We start from the raw sequence: 18,532 nt of genomic DNA on the forward strand, positions 1-18,532 counted from the left end.
CGAGCGGGCTGGCGGGTGGCCGAGCGTCGTCGGACGTGCGCATGGACGCGGTGGATCGGCCCGAGTCGCTGCTCACGGACAGCGTGTGCTCCGTGTGGGTCGCCGCTGCGGCACCGCCGCCGTCAGCCGCGCGGCGGCCTGGCTGCTTGGCCTCGCCGCCCGCCGGCCTCGCTTTCTCCGCTACGGAGGAAGGTGACGGGGCGAGAGGGGCCACCTGCCGTTAAAATCATAATACTAATGATGATGATGAAACTATACGCTACAAAGTTTCATATCCCACTCGAGAATGAAGTCAAAGTAACCAAACTTTTTTTTTATTTTTACCAGGTAAGGCCCTCTGAACTCTGTAGCTCTTTTTCAGAAGTGACCCTGGCCACAAACGATGGCTCAACGAAGTGACTTATCACGTGGAAATGCATAGCAGCCAAATACTCAAAACGCGTGATGCCGATTCTAAACGTGAAGAGAAAAACCGGAGGACCCGGAGAAAAATCCACGCAACAGAGGGAGAACATGTAAACTCCTAATATACAGGCGTCAGTCGGGATAGAGCCACAACCTCCTGCAGAAGCCTGGATAGAGTGAGAGCCTGGGCAGGAGCCTGGAGCTGCTGCTTGAAGGTGGATGATTGTGATTGGATGCTGCTGTGCATGTACAGTGGGGGGAGAGTTAATGCAGTGACCTCTAGGTGCTGCAAGTCATGCACGCTAACCAACAGTGCTACCAAAATGGGCAATTAAGCCGGGAGAGAGGGTTGGGGTTAATAATCGTTCCATTTATGTGTCACCTGATGCAAAGGTGTCCCAGGACGTGTGCAGGTGGCTGTAGGAATCCCAGCGCAGGATTGGGTCTGTGGCACTGTGATCCACAACCACCGCACCATTTTTCAGGAGGCTCTCGGTCCCTGCAGAAACGTTCAGACAGCTCAGTGTATATAGACCTGAGCCCACGGAAAGTGATGCAATAACTACCAATTCTGTGGTATAACAACGTAATCATCATCATCATCATCACTGCTCTTTCTGAATTTTGATCGCAGTCCACTGTCAGAAATTCTGCCTCTCAAAAGACATTTCAAATTGATGGTCATTCAAGCTCTCACACACCGAGGCCTGAAAAAAGTGTTTTAATTAAACAAAACAATAAATAAATAACAAAGGAAAAATTAGCTCATTTAATCAACTAAAAACAATGTCAAGATGCCGTCATCTAGGAGTGGATTGTTTGTGTACATTGTTGTTGTCTGTGTACATGTACAGGAGGAGCTGTGGTGCAGGGGTTAGCATTCTGTACTTGTAACTTTAGCTACCTAAGTATGATTCCCAGTCACGGTTAACCATCAATGACGAGTGGCATCGGAGCCAGTTCTGGGGTCCTGTTCACTAACCTGCACTGAGTAACATGGTCAAGTATGGTCAAACAAACCCTGTGGCCAACCACGGAAGATTGACAAAAGTGCAGTCAATTATTACTGAATAACAATTCCCAATCTACTCTTGTGCTGAAATTCAGTGGGATCATTTATGTTCTCACAGGCTCACTGTGCTCACCTCCAATGAGCACAGTTGGTACGGCGCGAAAAAAAAGTTCAACGGGGAAAATAGTGTAGGTTACTAGAAGCTGCATTTCACTTAGCGAACCACCATACTTAGATACAAGTGTGCTAACAACAAGGCCACACAGTTGCCCATGAGGCTGGTAGTGTCTTACCTGCCATTCTGTCTGGGGTGGCTGAGAAAATCAACTGAACTTTTCCATCGTCCGGATACCTGGGGTCTGATGCGCAAAACACAGACACACCAGATGAACAGGGACACAAATACGTGTGTCATCATCACATTCAGAATTGCATGAGCTTGATCGGTTTCTTTTATCACCTCATTAAGTGAACATTTACAAGTAAATATGTGTTTGCATGTGTATTGGTGATCATGCCTGAAACCATTAAATGACTTATTTGAAGTGAACTCCACCATTTGAATGTAAGATCATGACAGCATTGGATCAGTACTCTAAAGAGGAAATTCATCCTCTGAATCAACCAGATTCTGTAGATGGTGGTGGTGGTGGTGCTGATGGTGGTTGTGATTGTGATGTTGGTACTACTGTTTTTTTGTTGGGATAGTGGCAGCGGCTTTGAACCAAGAATCTCAATCTTAAAATTCCAACAAGCTAGCCACCTGAAAATATGAATGGCCCACTTAACTCGGTGGGGGCGCCACGGTGGCGAGATGTTAACTACCTCGCTTGGTATATAGGAGCTCATGGGTTCAATCCCGACCCTGACGTCTGTATATTTGGAGTTTGCATGCTCTCCTTGCGGCCACGTGGATTTTTATCCGGGTCCTCCGGTTTTTCCCTCCACTTGTAGAATCATGGGTTTAGAGTATTTGGCTGCTATACATTTCCACGTGAAAAGCCACTTCGTTGGGCTATTATTTGTGGGCAGGTCGCTTCTGAAAAAGAGCTATTGTGGCTCATTGGGCCATATCTAGTAAAATAATAAAATTAACATTTAGTTTCATAGTTTAGCAGCCAAATACTCTATTTGTTGTGTTCTGATTGATATGGCTGTGTAGATCATAATGGCCATGTCGAAGCCACTGAACCATCAGCTAGGCCAGTGGGCATTACCCGGTAAAAAAATGAATAAGTAGTACATAAAAAATTGTAACTCCTTTACCAAAATAATAAATGACACCTCTGCCTGTTACATACCTGTCAGCCCATATGGTTTACCCGTATGCAAGGAAATTTATTTTTCAGGTCCATACGGCGTACAGCCGTTTCAATGCAGGCAAAAAAAAGAATTGTCTATTTGTTTGTGTTTCTCCCTTGTGATGGAACTTTGTAGGATGAACGTTGAGATGTATAAGGGCACGGGGTGACCAACAAGGTCTGAATTGGTCTGCAATAAGGTAGGGCACCGACAAGGGGTTGACAGATATGATGTTACATCACATTGAGGCAGATCCATCCTCAATGTGGTCAATCTAAAGCAGCAACCCCCATCAAAGTCCAAGACTGCAGAATCGGTGTGGTGGGCAGACAGATGGAGGTGTCCGAACCGGAGCAGGCGAGGTCGAGGTCCTGCTTGCGCAACAACAGGGAGGTGTCGCGAGGACGCATCGCCGCTGTGTGCAGCTGCAGCCGCAGAATCGCTTCCCGCCCGCAGCTCGGTGGGGGCCCGCTCGCCGGAGCCTCCCGGTAGCATTTCACCTGCGGCACAAGCGCGGCGGCGTTTCACATGTCATTTGGTCACGCCGGGGGTTCTCCCACAGCCTCCTGGAGTTGCTGGAGGGGCTGAAGGCCCGGGGCAGGATGCCGTGTAGGGACCTCCTTGTTCATTAGCGACAACGACAACAACGGCACAAAAACATGCCTTTTTGTGGGGCCCTCTTTTGTGAAAAAAAGACCGCTTTTGCGCCTCCCCCTCCGCTCACGAAACAAAAACTAAAATTTACAACAAAGGTTCAAGGTGAAGACGTCATCGCAGGCGATGTTGACTCCAACACAACTCGCGTTTGCTTACTTTCCCCTGCGAGGATTCTTAGATGTCCCACGAATGACACAGCCCAGCTTCATGAACACGGGACGTCTGGCTTCAGGTCGCCGACCTTCGGGCGCCAATCCAATGCCCGTCTCGGTAACCTTCCCATTCTCCACCGTGTTCATGCATCTCCTCAAATTGCAAATCTCTTCTTCGTGATTACTTCGTCAGTGTCATCTTGCCATGTTTCGCTCTGAGCTTGCAACGCAATAACTGGAGTCGGCCATAAATGTCTGGCATTTCTCCACGTGTGCTTAGATGTAATGGGCTGCGGCCTCATACTCACTGACCATAAAATAAAGCAGATATTGCTCCTACCTCAAGCAGTCATATTTTAACATTGACCTCTCTTCTTACACAAAGGGGATCATGATGTCCATGAAAACGCCATGCTGCCAACACAACGTTTGACCTTCTCACAACACACTGTGTTGGGTACAATGCGACCATTCTCACTTCCTCCTGTATATATTTCTACATTGAGTCAATTCCCAAATTAAATACGAGGGGGGGCGTGGGGTGCTTGACAACGAGGATGAAATTGCGACAGACGGGAGGTTGAAACTCCCATACGCGCTGGGAATTGCGCGCGTGTGCAAACGTCTCCGTCGCAGACACCAGTGATGAGGGTACACAGACAGTTTCGTGCCCGTGCCGAAGGAGAGAGGCACTTAAGCTAGCAGTGGACAGCGAATGGCTTAGACGCGTGAACACATCGCTCACCAGCACGTCACCCTTGAGCATCAAAGGCGGCTTCACGTTCATGCTGAGGCTCTGAGCGGTTCCGGTCGCGGGCACAGAGCTGTGAGGGAGAGATTGAATTTGTCAACGAACGCTTGTGTTTAGCATGGGGCAAGGACAGGCGAAGCACGAGTAGGTGCTGTGTTTTGAAGTCTCGACTCGTAATGAGAATGCCTTGAGTTCTACACTTGGTCTGGGATTTACCTCGGCAATAACCCCTCCAAGGTCAATAAAGTGAATACCACTCTCTGGGCAGCTGACAGTGGTTCCTTGTCGAGTGCAACCGATGCCTGACATCGTCATATGGAAATGTCATAACTGGTTTAGGACCTTGATTTGAAGCTTTCGTGACTGCAAGAATCGGTAAAGTCAAGTAGGTAGAAAAATAATATATCATAGATCACCTCGTGACACGGCAGATCTCTCGCCTACTTGAGCAGTTTTTAAATCCTTTATATTAAGTTCGCTTGCTTGCTTGCTTGTGTGCTTGTGTGCTTGCTTGCTTGCTTACGAACGTGCAAATCTTTCGGTCGTTTTTTAACCCACTTCCCGTGATCCAATCGAGCTGACATTTTGCACACAGACTCGTTGTACGTGACAATACATTTTCGTGAAAAAATTTTTCCAAAATTTTACACTGTTTAGGGGAAAAAATTAAATATTTAATTACCAATTGCTTAATGCTGCCAGACAATCATCTGACCCATAGGTGGCAGCCATCTCAAGCCAGAGGACGAGAGGACTCTAGCCGCCACGCATATAAAGGATTTATAGTGAAAAACTTTGTTTTTACGGGTTAATTTTTTTCTTGCTGTGGTTGTCCCACCTGATAACGATTGCTTGTGTTGCGATCGAAACGTCGTGATCTATTATTTTTCTACCTACGTGACTTTACCGAAAGAACCAAAGAGTATGGTTTAGGACCACCATCTGGATCTAATGCTGCACAATTGCTCATGTGATCGAGTGAGAAAAACCTCACTGAGTGCTGACACACTTTTTCAGAAGGGTCCCCTTTGGAATATTTAGCAAATATCTAAAATGGAATATTTTTTGTATAAGTTAATGCGACCAGAGAAATCCTGTGCATACGAGATAAGGATACTCAAATACGACTGCACAGTCAGAATCACATTTGCTATTCTGCCTTCCGCAGTCACCACGTTGTAATCCCACAGCCGAGCGCATCATGAAATTCATGACGCCCCATCCCTATGTGATCCACTAACCCTCCAAATCACTGCACTACATACACCAGGCATGACCAATGTATACATTTGATAATGATATCACGAGCCTTTTGCCCGTCCAAGGATGGGTGTTTTGCAGTAAATCTGAAGCTTGCAAGCGAAAATCAGACGGCGACGTGATATTCATTGCATGAATTCGTGTGCAATTTGTAAGGGCGCGGTGACACAGACCTATTTCATTTTAAGGTTATAATCCCTTGTTCATCATGACGTCCTTTTTACTTCTATGTCTCAACAGCGTTACGGAGATCACGTGACGTGAGGGTTCTGCCTTCGTAATGAGGGTTGTGAGTTGACGCCGAGGAGGGGGGAGGAGGCGCCTCGGCCCCCCATGTAGAGTGACGTCAGCCGCTAATTATTATGAATGGGTCGGGGCGGGGGGGTATCCATTTGGAGGACGTCACCTTATCATGATTATTAATGAGGGGGGCTGTTTGATGTGGAGTGACGTCACTTGCGCATAATTATTAGTGAAGGGGGGGGAGTACTCCATATTGAGTGACGTCACCCGCTCATGATTATTAATGAGGACGGGTGGGCGGGTGTTCATTTGGAGGACGTCACCTGCTCATGAATATTAATGAGGGGGGCTAGTCAGTGTGGAGTGACGTCACGAGCGTTAAGGTAGAGACATTGCTGGGTGATTATAGTCGGTATGTTTAAATGTCTCATCATTTGCAGGTCACAGCTGTTTGCCTTCAGTGACGATTTTGAATGTTTCAGTTTCACTGGCAGTTGTCCAATAGATTCCGACGATGAAGCTGGTTGTAGGCAGCATACGACTAGGCCTATCACAATCCCTCCTTATCAATCCCTCTTGTTCTACTGCAATTAAAACTACACCACCACTTGCAATAATTCAATAATTAATGTCAAATTATGATCATGCTATGTACAATGTTACAATGTCTGTAATGCGCCTTGGTGAAGGTGCTCTATAAATCTTGATAAGATACTGATAATGTTTTCGGCTATAACAGTGGTGGCTATTGTCATGTTTATGATGATGGTGGCGGTGTTGGTGTTGGGTGTGATGACGATAGTGGGTTTAGAGTTAACGATTAAGGTCATGGTGGTTGTTATAGTAGTCGTGATGATCATGCTGCTGATGGTGTTAGTGGTAGTAGTGGTGCTGCTGCTGATCATGATGTTAATGAAGGCGTTGGTAGTAGTGGTGCTGATGATCATGCTGCTGAAGCTAAGCATGCGTACTTACTACACAGAGGATGTGTACATGAGCTGTAATCCTTGGTAGACCCTTAGAAACAGTCGGCCTCCTGTAGAAATGAAACACAATGAATCACAGCAAGCAGAATATACACCGCCATAGGATAAACTATCCTTACACAGTCCTTTTGGCACTCTACCATAGAAATGTTGCTGAGGGCAAGACGCCAGAGGTGGGACAAAGTCATTGTTATGCAAGTCCAAGTCGAGTCGCAAGTCATCAAATTCATGACTCGAGTCTGACTCGAGTCCAAGTCACATGACTCGAGTCCACACCTCTGCAAGACACAAACACATTGAGCCATACCGAATATCGAGGATTGTCGAGGCAAGTACTGTTAACGAGCACCCATTAAGGGCAGCGTGGGACACAGCGGGGTGATGTGGGCCAACACCGCCCAGCAAGCTGCCCCTGCCTGCTGAGTTACTGTTGTTTACACGCATTCTCATACCCGCCAACGCATACGGTTTACCCGTATTCTTATGCGGGGAAATTGAGTTTTCAGGTCCATACGGCGTACAGCCGTTTCAATACGGGCTTTGTAGGATGAACGTTGACATTTATAAGGGCACGGGGTGACCAATAAGGTCTGAATTGGTATTGCAATAAGGTAGCCACTGATAAGGGGTTGACAGGTATGCCTACTACAAGGTGCTCATTTACGGCTGAATCAAACGAGTGATTTCTCATGAAGGTTTTGGAATGCCACGTGTCACCTCTGTTTATACACGGATAGGACTTAAACCCCATTCGCTGGGTTTTGTCGCACAGTGTGCTAAGCGCAGAAGCACCACCTCCCCACTAGCCCCCAGCAGCACGTGCGTGCACCTGTGATCCTGCACTGTGGATGGGACAAATGGCAAAATGTTGTGTATCTAGGCTGCAATACCCTGGCTTGCCAGCGGAATGCAGTCCAGCGATGTGTGAACTCATCGCAGCTGTCACTTCTGCACAGGATAGAGTGTTCCCCCCTCGCGTGCCTGGGTTTTCTCCAGGAGCTCCAATGTCCTCGCACGTGTATAACGACTCACTATTTGGCCGAAAACATCTTTATATGTAGAGAACTGCAGAGCAATTGTTGGCGCTGGCTCACCACCTGGCAACCTTCCAGCTCGTGTCTGTGGCTCCTCGGCGATATTTTAAATTAATCATTAAAGAGAAAGCAATATGATATGTAGATGCACGCACGCAAGAAAATGGGCAGGACACATCGTGAGAAGAAGTGAAAAGAGATTGAGAGAAAGAGTTAAGCATGGAGGGGAGAACGAGAGAAGGCAAAAGAAGGAGCGGAAGATAGCGGGAGAGACGTGAGCAGCGAGTCGACATCACAGAGCACGGAGGCCACCGCTGTACAGGAGTGAATCATGAAGGGAAGAGGACGTGAACACAACGACTGAGATCCCCCAAAGAGCCTGTCGGCACAGGCTGTTGAGGCAAGTGCCGTGAGCAAGCACCTATTAAGGCGAGCACAGTTTCACGACGGGGTGGGTGGCCATCAACCACGTCTGGTTGCCTTTGTCACCCCCGGTGCTGATGTTTACTAAATGCACCAGGTACTCATTCAAGGTTGAGTTGTCCTTGCGTGAGCCCAGGGCTGGTTCCGATATTCATCACCGACGGATATCCGTGAGTCGGAATCGAACTCAGGACGATGGGTTTATAGTGCAGCGCACTAACCACCATGCTGCAAGTTCTCACGTGAACACACGTGTGAACACACACACACAGACACATCGATGCACACATGTGAACACGCACACTAACCAGAGCTTTCCCTAGGCAGGCCGTGCAGCGCCACTTGATGCAGAAAAAGTGGGCAGGTGTTGAGGCTGATGGAGCGTGACAGAAGCCCACTGAAATAGTACACATACCTGCCAAGAGCAATCAGTGAGTACACACACAACACACATCACGTAAGCATACAACAACAATAACAGCCGCCAGTCGTCACTAAGTGGCAGTGATGTCGTAACAGCGCTTATGCCAAGCTAGGTGCAAGTTGATGCCATGTGAAGTGTTGAAGGCTCGCTGACAAAGGGTTGTGGAACAAACCCAGGTGCCACTGGTTGACTGCCTGAGATGACTGGCAGATGCACCACCTGTGCACTACCCTCTATCCGGCCAAACAGAAGCTGCTTGGGCATGCGGTGCCTGTAATGCGGACTACGTGACCCAGCCAAGACAGCCTTGCCTGCAGGAAGAGCTCAATGATGAGACTGAGTCCAGATCTTTCAAGGATCTGTGAGCTCCTCACACAATCCAGCCTGGTTAAACCCACGATATTACGCAGATACAGACACGTGCAAATATACGCACGTGTAAAGATACAAATACAAAAGACAAAGATCCCCCATATAGCCTGTAACTGACTGTTGGGGCAAGTGCTGGTATCGCGCACCTATCAAGGCCTGGAACAGCACACGAGGGGGTGGGTGGCCAACACCACTCCCGACCGCTTTTGTCTCCCTAGTGGCGATGTTAACACAGCACCAGGTACTAATTTGAGGCTGAGTCAACCGGGCGGAGGCCCACGATCGGTTCAGATAATCGTGACAGGCGTTGGCCGTGAGCGGGAATAGAACTCGGGTGGGCGGGTTCGTAGCGGTTAGTGCGCTAACCACTACACAACCACTTCCCACTTGCAAAGATACAACAACCGCCATTCGCCACTAAGTGGCTGTGGCGTCACTGCGACGCTTGTGCCAGGCTATGGGCACCTTGAGGCCACGTGAAGTGTCGACCACACGCACACACACACATGCATATATGATAACATACATACGAACCAAATCTAACACAAATCTCCATTAAATGTATAGGCTGTTGACACGATATTACCGAGCAACGATGAATACGAGTGTAACGTCGTAGGAATATGATTCGGGCCAGCATGACAACTGGCCACCTTTTTCTCTGCGGCACTGATGATGACAACGCTAAACACTGATTTTAGGCCGAGATGACCTCGAGGATGGCCGAGCCAAGTTCACACATTATCTGCAACTAGTGTTGTTCATGGCCAGGAATCAAGTGACAGTGCGAGAGCATGCAAATCACAACACCGCCACTCTCTTTTCACAAAACAAAAACAAAGGTCCCCCATATAACCAAACACACGCCGAGGGTAAGTGCTTTTTTTTTTAGAAAATACTCAGACCAGCACTGCACATGAGGAGTGCTGTAGCCAGAAGCACGCTCGGTCACATCACACTAGATACCCATTTAAGGCTGTGTCGACCTAGGGGAAGCCCAGGACTCGTTCAGATACCGCTCACCACTGAAATTAGCCGTGGCTGGGACCATTCCGCTCCCACACACACAGGCGTCTATTACAGTTCTTATACGTTGAACTTCTTTCATACCGTACGTAGCCAACCGTGCTAATGGGAGGCGCGTGGTGGGAGGACAAATACACGAAACAACCAATCCAGATTTAACACACGTCTGCAGCAATACCACGTCCCGTCGTTGGCAGGAATGTCCCGTGCTGCTGCAGGTCTCACCGTCTCTGCGAGGGCTGGATGGCAGCAGAAAACCGGTCAGCGCAGAGCGTCTTGTTGGTGAATCTGCCGAGCGTATGTTCGGAGCTGCGAAGTAAAAAAAAACAACACAGGGACGAACGTAGCTCTTGAAGTAGCCTTTGTACACTTTTTCAGTAACTTCTGTCGTTGGTCGTGGTGCACGGGCACAATTAACAACCAAAAAAATCACAACACATTCGTCAATAACACTGATTTACTTGCTAGCTGCTGCTTCTTCTTCTTCTGTGCGGATGATGTAGATGCAGAGCAACGACTACAATTTCACATTCGGGCGGTCAAGCCAGCAGAACACATTCCTGCGGAGGGAGCTGGTAGGAACGTTGGGTTGCTCGGTCAATGGCCAGGGTCAACGGCGGCGTGGTGTGTTCAGCAAATATGCCCGACTGTGAGGGCGGGCACAAGCCGGCGTGAGTAGGTTAAACGTTGAGTTTTATAAGGGCACCACGGGGTGACCAGCCCCTCCCCACCCAACCCCACCCCTCCCACCCCCCACCCAGCCCCACCCTCCCCACCCAGCCCCTCCCCACCCTCCCCACCCAGCCCCTCTCCACCCTCCCCACCCAGCTCCTCCCCACCCTCCCCTCCCTACCCAGCCCCTCCCCACCCTCCCCTCTCCACCCAGCCCCACCACTCCCATTTTTGGATGCACGACGGATGGACACAATAATCCCCTGTGGGCTGGTGTAACCTGGGGATTCCTACCAGTATAACCGCGTCTGGAGCAGAGAGGAGTGTCTCGCTGCGATGTCTCATTCGTATTTGTGGATCGGGGCATTGCGTCGCTATATGTTGTACGGTCTGTTCTGGATGACCACAGTCCCGCACTCGTGGAGAGTTTTCAATTTTCCATTTGTGCGTCAGGTGTCCGCATCTGCCATGGTTTGTGTGGATGCGATTTAGGGTGGACCTTGACCATGAGAGTGGACCATACGTGCTATGAAAAAGGGCCATTGCACAAAATGTCAATTATTATGTTTTTTTTTCTTTTAAGGCAGCAGTGTTATTGACGAATGTGTTGAGTTTCTTTTTTTAGCTTTCGTAAAACGAGCCTTTGTTACCGAACGTGCTACCGCTAACTCGATTCCATTGCCGGGCACCCCCAGAGAAATTTCCAGCAGTGCTGAAATGAGATACAACAATAATAACGAAAGAGTCAAAGTGTTCCAGCTGGCAATGGAATGGTGGGCTGAGTTGACCCATATCCGGGATATGAACTCGCGACCTTCCGATTGTGAGTTTCAGTTTAATTTATTTGGTATAGCCCTGTGGGCCATTCGGCCCTTGAATCGGGTGCAACCGCAACAAACAAAATCACGAACAAGAAAACATCTTAAAGTGACTATGCGCAAACAGAAAAATTGCAAAGTCTTCCAGAAACATAGCACCGTACACCAACGCTGTGTGCAAAACTCCCAGAAGGTTGAGTGTGCCACGACAAAGCCACCCGACTGAATATAACAACAACAAAAGGTAAAGTTTTTTTTTTTTAAACTGAAGGTTCCGCCTTGTATTTCCTTGCTCGCTCCACTGCTGGTGGAAGCGCCGCTCCATTAGAAAGAATTGTAGGGAAAAATTAAAATAAAAAAGAATAAAAGTAAAATAAAATAAATTAAAAAGCACGACGTTTCGGAGGCAACACAAGCTTCCGTCTTCAGGTGGAACCGTCACAGCACGACAGCTGTATCAAGTGAGAGGACGGAAGCTTGTGTTGCCTCTGAAACGTCGTGATTTTAATTTAATTTTATTTTTATTTTACTTTTATTAATTTGCATTTTTTTCCTACGTGACTTTACCGAAAAAAACCTAAGCATATGAATCATTGCAGTCGCGAAAGCTTCAAATCTAGAATTGTAGCGAGGCCTACTCTTCCACGCTGGCCAGATGTCTTGACATAGTTGCGGGCGCCCACACTTTATACCCATCGCAAAGTATGTACGTTGAACTTCTTTCGCACCGTACGTAGCCAACGGTGCTAATTGGGGGGTGCTCAAGCGACCTGCTGATCGACTTCTAACTAATCGAAAAGGAACTTGCTCCATTGTTTCAACTGCCGCGCCGGGAGAGAGGGCATCGAACCGGCGAACTCCGGGAATGTAAATCCACCGTGATAACCGTTACACCGCGGCACCATCCATAGCCATAGATACCATTGTTTAGCCAAACCAAAGTCACGGTGAGGCCGTCTTTAAGGCGCTTTCTCAAGGCAATCACACGTTGGGGTGTTTCACAGACTCCTAAACTGATAGAGAATGCCAAACGGCCACGGTAAAACACGAGCTCCGCTCTCGAAAGACACGCCGTTTTAATTAAGAGTGGCGCATCGATTCTCTCGTAAGACCTCCAACACGCGTGTGCTCACCGCGTGCAGACGTCACTGTAGTGGAAATAGGCGGCGATCACGGTTCCCACGCTGCTTTTGTTGCCCTGCGCAGAGAGAGAGAGACAGCGAGAGACATCACGAAGCTTCCCAAACCGCTGGCCAGTAGCAGCTGCCTGGGGTGGACCGTGTCTCCTGGCGGTGAAGGGCACCGTGGGGCACCCAACCAAATACCGAGCCAGATGAACACTGAAATTCCCAGTCACGGATCAACTTAACCAATCATCCCCTCAGATGGTAATAAAATGAGTACCGCATCGCGCATGGCGATGACGACAGATGTCGTCCTGTGGATAGACCAGCGTCCGCGATCGGAACGTGTCATTTCCACCGTTGGCCCCAGATCGTGAGTAAAAATCGTAAAGTTTGGTTCTCACCAGACTTCAGTCAGTTGAGCCAAGCGGTGCAGCATGCCCAGGTGGTGCTTTGCTTACTGAGCCCAGAGGTCAAGTGAACCCCATCAGGATGTGACCCACTGACCTGGCAATGCAGAACAAGCCACTCCCCCCTAGTCAAGACGTGACTCACTCAGCTGGCAATGCAGAACAAGTCACTCCTAGTCATGACGTGACCCACTGACCTGGCAATGCAGAACAAGTCACCCCCCTAGTCAGGACGTGACCCACTGACCTGGCAATGCAGAACAAGCCATCCCCCTAGTCAGGACGTGACCCACTCAGCTGGCAATGCAGAACAAGTCACCCCCCTAGTCAGGACGTGACCCACTGACCTGGCAATGCAGAACAAGCCATCCCCCTAGTCAGGACGTGACCCACTCAGCTGGCAATGCAGAACAAGCCATCCCCCTAGTCAGGATGTGACCCACTGACCTGGCAATGCAGAACAAGCCACCCCCTAGTCAGGACGTGACCCACTGACCTGGCAATGCAGAACAAGCCACCCCTAGTCAGGACGTGACCCACTTAGCTGGCAATGCAGAACAAGTCACACCCCCGGTCAGGACGTGACCCACTCAGCTGGCAATGCGGGGCCAGTCACACCCCTGGTCAGGGCACGACCCACTCACCTGGCAATGCAGGCAGAACAAGTCACACCCCTAGTCAGGGCACGACCCACTCACCTGGCAATGCAGAACAAGTCACCCCTAGTCAGGACGTGACCCACTCAGCTGGCAATGCAGAACAAGTCACCCCCCTAGTCAGGACGTGACCCACTCAGCTGGCAATGCAGAACAAGTCACCCCTAGTCAGGACGTGACTCACTCAGCTGGCAATGCAGGGCCAGTCACACCCCTGGTCAGGGCACGACCCACTCACCTGGCAATGCAGAACAAGTCACCCATAGTCAGGACGTGACCCACTCAGCTGGCAATGCAGGGCCAGTCACACCCCTGGTCAGGGCACGACCCACTCACCTGGCAATGCAGAACAAGTCACCCCCTTAGTCAGGACGTGACCCACTCAGCTGGCAATGCAGGGCCAGTCACACCCCTGGTCAGGGCACGACCCACTCACCTGGCAATGCAGAACAAGTCACCCCTAGTCAGGACGTGACCCACTCAGCTGGCAATGCAGGGCCAGTCACACCCCTGGTCAGGGCACGACCCACTCACCTGGCAATGCAGCACCACGACGTGGCTTGGGTGGGCGGCGAGCCAGGACTCCATGGCCTTGCAGACGCGGCAAAGTGTGTCTAGCTGGGGCGCGTGCAAGCCAGGCCAGCAGAACTCCAGCACCTGCTCGCAAGGAAGTGTCGTCGGTGTCGTGTGTAAAAAGTTATATTATTTTAAAAAATGTAAACACGCTTTAATGAAATGTATCGTACTAGTAATGGAAGAACTCCACGACTCCAGGATTAGGCCCCGAAGCTTGCCATAATGTAAGGGACCGTGGCCAATTACAGCTAACTTGAGTTGAGCATGGACAATTAGACGCAAGACGAAACATAACATATACAAAATTATGTTTGAAAATATATATTTCTTATTTTTAATGATATAATCTAGTATTGTCATCAGTATGACATAAGTATACCAAGTTTGCAGTCGATGCCACATTGGGAAGTGGGTTAAAATTTAGTTACAAGATTTGAGGATACAACAGACAGAGTGAGTTAATAAAAAAGCGTGTAATAGTAAAATAGCTGTAAGTGAGTTTGAGGAGAATACGTCATGGCTAGAAGTGACAATGGCCAATGGTGAAGAATAATATAACAGGTTCGCAGCCAAGAAATGGAACGCATCTGAGAAAGAGGACGTCCACTCTCGAGATGGAGTGATGAAATCAGCTCATTTGGACGTGTCTGTAAAATGTTCCATTGCGCGACTGTGAGAGGTGGTGGCAGGCTGGGGAGGCCTTTATTCAGCGGTAGATTGACCATGGCTGAAAATGATGATTACGTTGAAGAATGGCTGATTCCTGTGACAACTTTTTTTGCCACTTACACCTGCAAACTCTGAGGATTGTGGAGTGTTAGTCAAAAAAGACATCACAGCCAGAAACTGTTGTTCCCATAACACCTTGCCATGGATTTCTATCCTCTAATACACTCATTTCCATAGTCCACGAGTAAAATATCGCCACCGCTGATTTGAGCTAGAAATGCTGTCCCTTAGCTGCCCATTCACTCAGCGGTGGTGCTGGGCATGAAGCAAACTAAGATAAATGGTAGGACCCCAAGCAGATTCAGGGGTCACATATTCATGAATAAAATAAGGATCCCCCAAATATCAGCCTGAATTCACATCGTCATAAACACACAATGCAAAAAGATGATTCAATACTCTCATCTCCTCCTTGTTTGCAGCTTTCCTCTCTCATCAGACGATGTCTCTATCTCTTGTCTACGTCTCTCGATTCACTGAAGTTGTCTCTCATCACAACCCCGGTCTTGTGTCCAAATGTCTCTCAGCTCACTAGATCTCGATCTCGTGTCTACATCTCTCCGGCCACATCGCCTGGAGTTTATGAATCCAAAGGGATGATTGAGGGGGAGACACCCAAAAATTCTTACGACTGAGGGCTCTCAATGGGCCTGTAGCACTGCCACTGCATTTCCTACAACTCATAATAAAATAAATCTGATGACAATATCACAAGGTTATCTCAACAATACCTGAGGGTGAAGCTTGGTGAGCTCTTCCTTTGGTCCAGAAAAGTTAATAACCTAGGAATCAAAAGACGCACACGCTGTGTTGTCAATACTGCAGTTGATTAAGAAAATCTGATAACAAGTAAGGCTGAAACACTTTTCATAATTTTACTGCTATACAGACTACGAATAAATGAGGACATGTACAATGAGTTCACACATTTTTCAGTGTTCAGGGAGCCCTGAGTTTGTCAGGGGGAGGGGATGGGGGGCATGCATAACAGTCAACGTTCAACAAACGTTAAACAAACGTTGAACACGAAGCAGAATGAGTAAGCATATGATCCCGCCTTTGCCTACCATCCAATCTGCTCTGGCTCTCAGCCCCTGTGTGTGTGAGGATGGTGCCCTTCTCAGAGACAGCCCCCTTCGTGGCTGTGTCTCACCGGCGCTAGACCGAAGAATGCCAAAAGGTGAACAGCCAAAGGAAGATGCAAACGCCGCATTATTACTGGCTCGGCTCAAGCTGTATTAAGGCCGCTGTCTCTAGTGTAGTTCCGACCATTGTCAAGGGCAATGTATCCATCGCCAGGGCGTATTCGTGTGCATGTTCTACCACAAGCACGTGTCGCTATGACGATGCCTTGCGGTCGGTCTCTATTTGGTGTTTGAACTACTTATTATTGCCAGGAAGGGAAATGCATTATGTTATCTTTTTTTTTATCATCTTCGAACTGGCAAAAGAGGGTTCCGTAGATAGCGCTCGTCGCTTAATCCCACGAACATGTGCACTTTGTTGAGCCCTGTCCAACTATTACACAGAGCTCACGTATCAAATGAAGCTGATTCGAAGATCGGAGGGACTGAAGAAATTGAATGGATGAGTGGGGGGGTAACAAACCGCCCCTCTAGCCCCCCCCCCCGACACGGCCAGCCCCATTACCTATTTCGCTATGCAGCCTCACTTTGCATGACAAATCGTCTTTCCGAATGAATTTAAACTTGGCCGATTTTTTATTGTTGTTGCTGCTGCTGTTGCTTCTCCTCACCAGGTAGTTGCCCCCGTGCTTGGAGGCGAGGTGGCGAGCCATCTCTTGCAGGCCCCGCTGGGACGCAGCCTCCGACGCCCCGGCCGGCACACACGTGGCGACGATGCGGTCGGCCACGTATGTGAGGTCCAACTCGTGGCCCGGCGAGGCCTCCAGCCCACGCACGCCCCCTCTGCATAACACAGCAAGCAGCGGCAGGGGCAGCGCCACCGTCGGCATTGGCATCAGCAAATGGCATTGGCTTGCAAATGATCAAGCCACTGGGGCTTATGCACTTTTAAATCAGCTATGCAGCAGCAGCTGCTGCAGCATCGGCATTGGCATCAGCAACGGTGGCGAGAGGTTAACTACCTCGCCTGGGATGGAGGGGGTCGTGGGTTTGATCCTGATCCTGACGCCTGCTGTATATTTGGAGTTTGCATGTTCTCCCCGTGGTCGCTAGGATTTTTATCCAGGCCCTCCGGGTTTTCCCCTTCACATTTATAAACATGCGTTTAGAGAATGTGTCTGCTATAAATTTCCACACGATGAGACATTTCGTTGAGCTGTCATTTGTGTTCAGGTCGCCTCTTAAAAAGAGCTACATAGCTCGGTGGGCCTTACCTGGTGAAATAAAAAGTTTATTTTTTTGTTAAATGACATTGGCTTGCAAATCATCATTATTAGATGCGTGTGCCCGCTTACTTTTCTTAAACAGCCAAAGCGATGCCGATGACTTGCATACGTTCTCTGATATACATTTGGTGATGCTGCTGCATTGGCAGTTTGGTGCTCGAGCACAATTAATGAATACCAAACAAAAACTCAACACATTTGTCAGTGACACAGCGGCCTTAAGACGAAAGCGATATAATATGCACTACATTTTGACCAATGGCCCTTCTTTGTCGCACATAAATGGTGCTATTTATACTATGAAGGGACATTTTTTATTTCAAGGCCACCGTGTTGTTGAGCGTTTACTCCGATATATATATGTGTCTTTCTCCTTCTGCCATGTTGCTCGAAGAGATGATGGCCGGTGGCGGAGGCTGACAATGGAGTGACGGCCAATGGAGGAAACGAGCCCAAGAGGACATCCAGTGGAGAAATGGAGCGATGCAAACGGCTTGTGTACCGGTGCCAGGTGTAGTGTTAGAAGGCGGGACCACACGAGGTGACAGAGGCTTGGAAAAGCCTACAGCCAGCAGTGGATTGACTGATAATAGCGATGCTCACTTGGAGGCTAAATAAGAGTTAGCAACGATGAAATCCCAAGTTCAATCCCAGGCTCCTGTTAAAATTTGTTTCCATGGAAATTAGATTATATTTGACTACGTAGAGGTTTGCTCATGGTGTTTGACATTCGCAATCCAAACATTGCAATTTCAAATCCACAGAAGCCACTAAAGTCAGGAGCATTTTGTGGAATTCAATAGTGACTGACCTGCAGTTCAAGGGTGATTTAATTTTCACCCAACCAGGTGGTGTTGTGGCAAGAGCGGCAGATGAAAGAGCGGCAGGTCGTGAGTTAGAACCCAGCTTTGAGGTCGCTTAGCCCCGTTATAATCTTACATCTGGGATGCCTAAAATGAGGACGACTCAGTGGAGATTAAACGACAACAAACCTAAGGATAAATACTGACCACTGCCATAGGATTCATGTGATATTTCTACCACTGCTTAGACCTGCCCAGCCGATGGCTAACATCCAATTTGGTAATTTCCACAAAGTGGTACTCATTGTTACCAACCTCAGAGAGGT

General features: G+C 48.7%; 1 protein-coding gene across 4 annotated transcripts in view; it reads right to left on the bottom strand.

Annotated features, from left to right (window-relative positions):
* The window catches only part of LOC144724539 (tensin-3-like), a 96,455-nt gene that overhangs the window by 24,282 nt on the left and 53,641 nt on the right, over positions 1–18,532 (bottom strand). For all 4 annotated transcript variants that reach the window (XM_078603775.1, XM_078603774.1, XM_078603777.1 and 1 more), the window contains exons 4-15: positions 16,789–16,960; positions 15,764–15,814; positions 14,262–14,384; positions 12,671–12,735; positions 10,273–10,356; positions 8,534–8,640; positions 6,758–6,818; positions 4,274–4,352; positions 3,069–3,219; positions 1,711–1,776; positions 788–904; positions 1–180 (exon numbers count right to left, since the gene is read on the bottom strand). In XM_078603775.1, coding sequence (XP_078459901.1) covers positions 1–180; positions 788–904; positions 1,711–1,776; positions 3,069–3,219; positions 4,274–4,352; positions 6,758–6,818; positions 8,534–8,640; positions 10,273–10,356; positions 12,671–12,735; positions 14,262–14,384; positions 15,764–15,814; positions 16,789–16,960 — 1,256 coding nt within the window. The remainder of the gene's footprint in view (positions 181–787; positions 905–1,710; positions 1,777–3,068; positions 3,220–4,273; positions 4,353–6,757; positions 6,819–8,533; positions 8,641–10,272; positions 10,357–12,670; positions 12,736–14,261; positions 14,385–15,763; positions 15,815–16,788; positions 16,961–18,532) is intronic.

Source organism: Lampetra planeri, chromosome 21 (assembly GCF_965212315.1).
Source record: "Lampetra planeri chromosome 21, kcLamPlan1.2.h2, whole genome shotgun sequence".
In the NCBI taxonomy this organism is placed as follows: Eukaryota; Metazoa; Chordata; class Hyperoartia; order Petromyzontiformes; family Petromyzontidae; genus Lampetra; species Lampetra planeri.